Here is an 8,932-nt window from a genome sequence, read left to right on the forward strand (position 1 = left end):
TCTAGGTACCTGTCAGCACAACGAACAGACACTTTACATGGGATACTTTCTACTGTCTTTACTGTTATGTTGGTACCTTGCAGTACAACAAACATACACTTTACATGGAATACTTTCCACTGTCTTTGCTGTGATCTAGGTACCCGCCAGTACAACAAACATACACTTTACATGGGATGTTTTCTACTGTCTTTACTGTGATCTAGGTACCTGCCAGTACAGCAAACATACACTTAACATGGGATACTTTCCACTGTCTTTACTGTGATCTAGGTACCAGCCAGTACAACAAACATACACTTTACATGGGATACTTTCTACTGTCTTTACTGTGATCTAGGTACCTGCCAGTACAGCAAACAGACACTTTACATGGGATACTTTCCACTGTCTTTACTGTGATCTAGGTACCCGCCAGTACAGCAAACAGACACTTTACATGGGATACTTTCTACTGTCTTTACTGTGATCTAGGTACCTGCCAGTACAGCAAACATACACTTTACATGGGATACTTTCCACTGTCTTTACTGTGATCTAGGTACCTGCCAGTACAACAAACATACACTTTACATGGGATACTTTCCACTGTCTTTGCTGTGATCTAGGTACCTACCAGTACAGGAAACAGACACTTTATCCGAGATACTTCCACTATCTTTGCTGTGTTCTAAGTACCTTCCAGTACTGTAAACAGACACGTCCTAATGACATGTCAGTGTTGAATGTGTAGCAACTTTTAAAAAGTAGTGTACAGTGTGGCAGATTACAGGTTTGGGTTATGAGGTTGATCTCTGTTTTATTCCTTCTAGATAATAGTAGAATGCACCATGAAAGACAATAATTAAACAATATACATACTGTTACGCCATCCATGCCAACATATATCACCTTCATGAACAAAGTACACAATTTATTTAATCTTATACAAGTATTACACAACAATACAATATTACAGAGGTGAGTTTAAATGGTAAGTTTGACATGTGATTCCCAAAATGAATGTATACATAAAGACAAGTGTATCAATATACGGCATTATAATGAGAGACTTTTAACATAGTACAATGCAGCCTACCCTACGAGTGACACGGGAGTGTGTCCATACACCCAGAAATAGGACCACCATCGCAAGCCAGAATCTTATAGAAAGCACACTACATTGATCAGATTGTGTATTCCTTATCTAATATATATTAGTATATTAAAAGTTACCATAATACCAACTGAAGCATACATCACTGTTAATACCACTGTAAAGTGCTACCATAACACTGCATGCAGTGCGGGACTGATACGACATATTAATCGCACAACACTGGATACACAGACCACGACATAAGAATTTCTAGCCAGCATCTTGACCAAAACATACAGAACAAAACAAACCATACTCAGATCCTTAAAAGTTAAATGGCAGATTGTGTATGTGACTGCATAAGGTTTTCTATATACATATTTTATGCAATGATTCATACAGGCGTTCAGATTACGACATGCAGTTGCTTTGACAAATCGATGCTGGCTACAGTAACTAACGTATTTACTGATCTTTTGTCGTTTTGCCTTTGCCATCCATAATCATTTCCAGATAAGAAATGCAGGAATCATCTGTAGGTGTCCCTTGATAGTAAGTTTAACTTTGAGTATATTATCTCGTCGCGTGATATATTGTATTCAGAAAGGATTTCATTCACGTTAATGGCAATATGTATCATGTACCCCTGGAGAGAACAGTCTTTGTTATAATATTGTTGGATTTTTGGGCGTATGGGTAACTGAATGGGAAATGCATGCAATGGCATTGTAGTGTATGAATTTAATTATGAACAATATTAAGTATATTTTTGAAGGACAACTTTGATTACGACATTTGTTTTAAACAGTTAAGCGACCTTATAGGACGTTAGCTTGACCAACATACACTATAAGAAGTCACGCTCCATATTAATCAATTAAATATGCGTGGACTGTTTGACAAGATCAATAATCATAACTGGCTGCTTAAAGGAGGGACCGTCCTCCGACTCCGACGATATCATTCGTATATCATCAAGACACACCATGGTCTTCAAAATAGATTCACATTTCAACTGTGATTTGATATTATACTCCAAACGTTTTTCCTTCCCATACCGTGATCCTTCTCAAAGGAACACCTCCAACAGACCTAGTGTTGTAACCCTATACATGCTTGTGACAAGGTGTTGACATGGAGACATATCAGCATACGTTTGTTCTAACCACACACAGGATAAAGACAATGTAATGACATAGAGACATGCTTTGTTGTAACCTCATAAAGTATACGGACATTCTGACATGGAGATATCAGTATATATTTGTTGTAACCCTATTCAGTATAAGGACAATGTGTTGACAAAGAGATATCAGTATGTTTCTTGTAACCCCATACAGTATAATGACAATGTGTTGACTTCAGATAGCTGAATCGAAAGACCATCAAGGATTCCTACGCTCTTCCCGAGATTAATGAACATTTGGATTGTCTCAGAAAGATAACACATTCCAGTGTCCTGTACATGGAAAGTGGTGCACCTGGTTGAGCTAGGGGAGGAACATAAGCAGTGCACATCATTCACAGTTGAGCCTCTTGGCTTCATTGAATACCATCCTATGTCATTTGGTTTGTGCAATGCGACAGCTACTTAACAACGCCTAATTGAAGAGTAACTCGTTGGATGACATCTAGATATATTTCGATATTGGCTTGATAATTATAATTACAAGACCCATTGTTATGGGGCTTACATACAGGGACCCCAAGGACGAAGGAACACCGTACTATAAGGCGGACTTCATTATAGAGATCATCCCCTGGACTAACAAACTCTGCACTGATAGGGGGACTACATGCAGGGATCACTCCCAGGACCAATGAACTCTGCACTGTTAGGGGGCCTACATACAGGGATAACTCCCCAGGACTAACGATCTCCGTGCTGTTATTTTGCTTGCATACAGTGATCACTTCCCAGGACTAAGAAACTCTGCTCTGTTACGAGGCTGACATACATTCATTACTCCCCATGATTAAGGATCTTCGTACAAAGCATTGAGGTGCATTCGATCACTTGGTCTCCACATTTTAGACACTGAGTTCATATCAATTAGAAACCAATACATCTAGTTCTGCACATAACCTTTCCGAAATGTGTATTTCGAAGGTGGTTACACTGTTTGTAAAGATGATGATGCCCCAATTCATTCTCTCATATGGATGTGAAGTTTAGTGTTTTGAAAATAAGTAATTAATTGAAAAAGGCCATATACAGATTCTAAGAAAACATCTTACAAAAAGTTACAAAAAAGTAGGGGCGGTCGGGTAGCCTAGTGGTTAGAGCGTTCGCACGTCACTATAAACAAGTTCATTAACTTTTATGTATTTTGGTGAGCTGGATAGAACCCCCAAAGATATTGAAGTAATAATAATCGCGTTTTGGTCAAAAGTAGAATTTACAAAATGCTTACTTCTATTAAAAAATGGTAGACCAAACTAGCCTCAGCTAAATTTAGTTGTCACATGGTTTCATGTAATCTTCCTGGTTAAAAGCACCCTTTTCCCCCAAAGTATACGATGGAAGTTGGCAAACGTGGATTGCGGGTTTTGCAAATTGATCACAAATTTCTACATATCAACTCTTCAAAATTGTCAAAAAGCTTGAATAACATTTATTAAATTTTTCTTTATCCCTTTGATAACTTATTTTGAACATATTCTCACAGCATGCCAGTTGCAGATTGATCACAATTTTTTACATATCGATCTTCAAAATTGTCAAAAAGCTTGAATAACATTTATTAAATTTTTCTTTATCCCTTTGATAACTTATTTTGAACATATTCTCAAAACATGCCAGTTGAAACAGAAAGATGGAAGAACACGCTAATATGTGATCGTATTTGCACATTTTGAAAGATGTTGGTGATGAAGAATGAACCAATATATGCTCTTCAAACATTACTCCGACCAGAAAAATACGTATGCTAACATCATGCTGAAAGCTGTTGAAGCTCCCGGCTAATCCTCTGCTCGACTCACTGTGTCATCTCTTTGTGCACCTCATATGCCGAGTTCTGTTTTGGTTCATATTGTTTTGCATTTGTGTTCACAATTACAGTGTTCGAAATAGCCTACAGTTTTTATGTGAGAAACGACATTTCGACTCACATTTAGAAAAAAAAACACAGTCATGCCTTAATGTATTTTTATTAGCTACGATACATTCATCTCGATATCACGGAATGGTGACAAACATCAGGAACAAATGGTGTGATGGAAGGAAAATCATATGAACGTTGTTCACAGAAATGCACCGACGCCAGCGGATACTGATGTCGTGCAAGTAGCTGTCTGTTCGTGAAGACGTATCGGCGAGGATGATAAGTTACAAATGAAAATACTGTTCTGTAGTGATTTCTCAAATTGAGACGCAGAGGTTAACCAAGAATTCGGTAAGTACAGAATTAAATTGTGAAATCAATAAATAACGACACAAGATCAATGAATGGTCAATGAACTATAGTTGAACACGCAGTTTCAGGTTTTAACCCTAACCATAACAAATAATAACATGGGTCTAAAAAATGATAGCAGCATAAGTAATCGGCTCCAGAAGTAATGGCCACGAACGTTCAGAATATATACACTGTTAAATGTTTTGAAAGAGGCCTGGTCCTCATTGGGTGTTAGAAATTAGGTGTTTCTAAATTAATGTCCACACTAGATCAGATATAAGTAAACTCGAAAGGCCTCTCGTTTCTGTCTTGTCCATCCCATGTAGCAGGTACAGCCAGTCTTCAAAAACTGTGGGGAGGACGGGTGGCCCAGTCGTCTGAGGCGCCGAGATTCGCTGTACAGAGTTGTGCACCTTGGGCACACCAGAAACCAATGATTATGGATTCGAATCCCGATTCGCCCCGACTATGTTTCAAAGTTTGTCAGCACCATACCCGTCCCTGTGAGTTTCACCGAAGTGGTAAACGTATGGGACCTGCTTCGGGATTTCCTCACACATTAATCTGACACGCCGTGATAAAACTGGAATACTGTTAAAAGCGGCGAAAAACCACACTCATTCACTCACTCACCCTAAAACTGTGTTACCCAGAAACTTTTGGAACGATCAAAGCAAGGAGAGGTAACTCTAACAATTCTGCAAAACTCACTTCTTCAATTCTATCCACGAAAACAATTGGAATTTATTACTGTAGCATATTATTTTCCTGCCACTGACAATAACCACACATAAATTTACAACAGTGTCTACCGCTACATAACAATATATATAGGTGTCATAATGTTACACAACTTATTTATTTTCCGATAAAACGTGCAATCATATGCTTCAGTTTCAACATACATGTCTGGTCCGGTCACTTCAAAGTACACAGTAATTACAATGTGGGGTTGAATAATTAACACCCATTTTCAGATAATAATGGACTTGTGAATAAATGCCTCAGGAGGGAATATCACATTGATCTTGACTCTCGTCTTGTTCTCCGAAAGTACAAAGCACCTGCAAATACAAATATGAACAATGCAAATAAGAACGCATTTGTATAACCACACACAATATAGGGTGAATATAGGGTGTTCGATCACAAACACTACAGGTAATGCTCATAATGCATCAAAGTGCACCTGTTTTGAATTTAATTTAGTGAGTTAGTACAAAATAGAAATTCATTCATTCTTAATGGCACCCCATTGTAATGATATCAGCCGAAAGTATTTGTGTTGTCTTGCTAAATGTGTTAGACTACTTAATATCGGTACTAGTGTGTATGCGTGTAAGTGCATGAGTGACTATACTCAACAGCCAAATCATGTGGTCATGCGAAATACCAATCCATAAAATTTCATTGACTGAATAGTCATTTTAAAATTTTGTCCTCGAAACACCAAGAAACTTCAATATCCAGAACGCGCGACCCATTGAAAAGTATTGAAGGGAAACGCCCACACAGAATAAAGTCGAGTCGAATAGACGTGTTTCCATGATAACGAATATACATTTTACCTTTTTCTTCCAAACAATATGATCCCTTTTTCAGTTATGAGAAAGTTTGATATGAAACTTGGTAAGCGATAGTAAACCGTCTTCTTGAAAGTATCTGGTCCATAGGTCCACAGTACTTTCCCAATTTGAAGCATCACTTTTTGGACTGTAAGACAATAAGAAGATTGAGTATACCCAATATGTACTGATAGTGTACCCTCTACTTTATCATATAAGGAAGACATCAGTTTCTTGTTCGTTATTTTGTAAAAGACGAACACACAAGGTGGTGTAAGGACAATATCAATACAGTGATGAAACAGCCGCGAACACATGGCGTACCTTTAGGCCAGTAGGTTAGAGTGCTTGCAGGCAATCCTATGACGTGTACATGGCTATTTCCCCCGTCATAGTCGCATGACAGTATTGTTCCAAGCGAGAATTGGGCTGCATACAACCTCCTGGAATAATACACGAATACTGTTTGGGATATTTAGCAAATGTAGAAACACAACATGGGGAATGCTCAGTAAAACTGAAGCAGTACCTGAGTGTTTTGTTGTTGGTTTGTTTGATATATTTTCTAATTACGAAACAAGGACACAGGACGTATCCAACTGTGTACATGCTGACCCTGACTGCCTTATTACTGATCGCTTTACCTGTTGTACAGGTCCAGATTAAGATGGATTAATTGTACTTGATACATGTTCAAATGTGACAGTGGTCAAATGTAATCTCTCAGATATACAGTATATTTATCTAGCGAACAATACTGATCATGCATCTTCACTAGTTAGTAGGTTGACTGTCAGGGTCTATTTTGCAGGTGTTGTCGTTGGACTGTTGTACATTTTGTGTTTGAATAGTCCATTAAGTGCAAACTCAGCAAACATGGTGTACATCAGGTCAAGGTGAACTTGACAAATATCCTTTCCACGGCCAAAGTGTAACGAAACATTGGGATAAGTATCGAATGAGACCGGGTGTACCATAAAGAGTATTACATTAAACCGTTATGATGGCCTCAGACTATTGTTATTAAAATAATAACCGAGTCCGAGAAATCACTCGAATAATCACTCGAATATACGGGAATAGAATCAAAACGAACAAAGAAGACCCCACTACAATGTTTTCTACATGACATATCCACTTAGACCATCAGTTTTCATGTCCAAGCTAACATTATGTACATGTATGTCATGACAACAAAACTATCCGAAATATAGTTTTTTATATATATATATATATATATATATATATATATATATATATATATATATATATATATATATATATATATATATATATATATATATATAAACTTACTATATATATAAACTTACTTATTATCAGTATCCACATCCATACTGGAATATTTGTCAAATATCTGAGCTTTGTCCTGTAAGACAATCCTCGGTTCAGGCTTTCCTAGGTCGGTTGACATGATATCAAAAACAGGTCCACCTCGTGTAAAGAACAAAAGGTCCACACGGGTGTCGATGCAAACGCCAAAGATGTGACTTCCTGCCAAATGAAACATCGTCGATATATCAACAAATATAGCTATTGTGGGGATTTTAAATGTAGTGAAACAAATATACACGAGTTATTAATATAAAAGTGTGAACTTTTAATATAACAGTCATCAATATCCCAGATAGATCACAACGGCTATAAACAATTGAAATTGCTCCAGCAGTGCGTGGATGATTGCTTGAACAATCGTCAAAGTAAGATGTCACATGGAATAACACCTCACCACCAGGTTAAGATGTCACATATTGTAACTATCCTTCTACTCCACTTCTTAATCACCCTTCCGTACCACCAGAGTTAAATGTCCCATAGTTTAACCACCCTTACACACCACCAGGCTAATATGTCACACTGTGTAACCACCCTTACACACCACATGGGTTAGATGTCACACATTGTAACAACCCTTCTACACCGTGAAGGTAAGATGTCAACAGTTTAATCACCCTTCCGTACCACCAGAGTTAAATGTCTCATAGTTTAACCACCCTTACACACCACCAGGCTAATATGTCACACTGTGTAACCACCCTTACACACCACATGGGTTAGATTTCACACATTGTAACAACCCTTCTACACCGTGAAGGTAAGATGTCAACAGTTTAATCACCCTTCCGTACCACCAGAGTTAAATGTCTCATAGTTTAACCACCCTTACACACCACCAGGCTAATATGTCACACTGTGTAACCACCCTTACACACCACATGGGTTAGATTTCACACATTGTAACAACCCTTCTACACCGTGAAGGTAAGATGTCAACAGTTTAATCACCCTTCCGTACCACCAGAGTTAAATGTCACATAGTTTAACCACCCTTCTACACTACGAGGCTAAGATGTATCATAGCTTCATAACCCTTCCACACCATCAGGGTTAAATGTTACAGGGGATAACACCCCTTACACACAATGAGGCTACGATTATCATAGTTTAACCACACTTCCACACCACCGTGTTAAGATGTGACATAGTTTAATTTCCCTCATACACCATCAGGCTCAGATGTCACATGGTTTAACACCACATTCCGCACCACAAGAGTTTAATGTAACATAGTTTAACACCCCTTCACACCAACACGTTTAAATGCCACATATTGTAACAACCCTTCCAAACACCCAAAGTAAGATTTCATAGTTTCTAACAATTATTCGATGACCTGAGGATAAGATGTCAAGAATTGTAGCCATCCTTCAACACATCACAGGGTACGCTGTCAAGAATAATAACCATCCTCCAAAACACCACGGGGTAAGCTGTCAAGAATTGTAACCATTCTTCAACACACCATGGGGTAAGCTGTTAAGAATTATAACCATTCTTCAACACACCACGGGGTAGGCTGTCAATAATTG

At 38.1% G+C, this 8,932-nt stretch overlaps 1 protein-coding gene across 1 annotated transcript; it reads right to left on the minus strand.

Annotated features, from left to right (window-relative positions):
- Window positions 1-5,452: 5,452 nt before the first annotated feature.
- Window positions 5,453-7,572, minus strand: LOC139457950 (uncharacterized). The gene is made up of 4 exons (XM_071239293.1): window positions 7,376-7,572; window positions 6,369-6,487; window positions 6,048-6,192; window positions 5,453-5,543 (listed from the first exon to the last, which is right to left on the minus strand). The coding sequence occupies exons 1-4, from the start codon at window positions 7,570-7,572 to the stop codon at window positions 5,453-5,455; spliced, it is 552 nt and encodes a 183-aa protein (XP_071095394.1).
- Window positions 7,573-8,932: the final 1,360 nt, after the last annotated feature.

This window comes from Haliotis cracherodii, unplaced genomic scaffold (assembly GCF_022045235.1).
Source record: "Haliotis cracherodii isolate W230 unplaced genomic scaffold, xgHalCrac1.p SCAF_12, whole genome shotgun sequence".
Taxonomy (NCBI): domain Eukaryota; kingdom Metazoa; phylum Mollusca; class Gastropoda; order Lepetellida; family Haliotidae; genus Haliotis; species Haliotis cracherodii.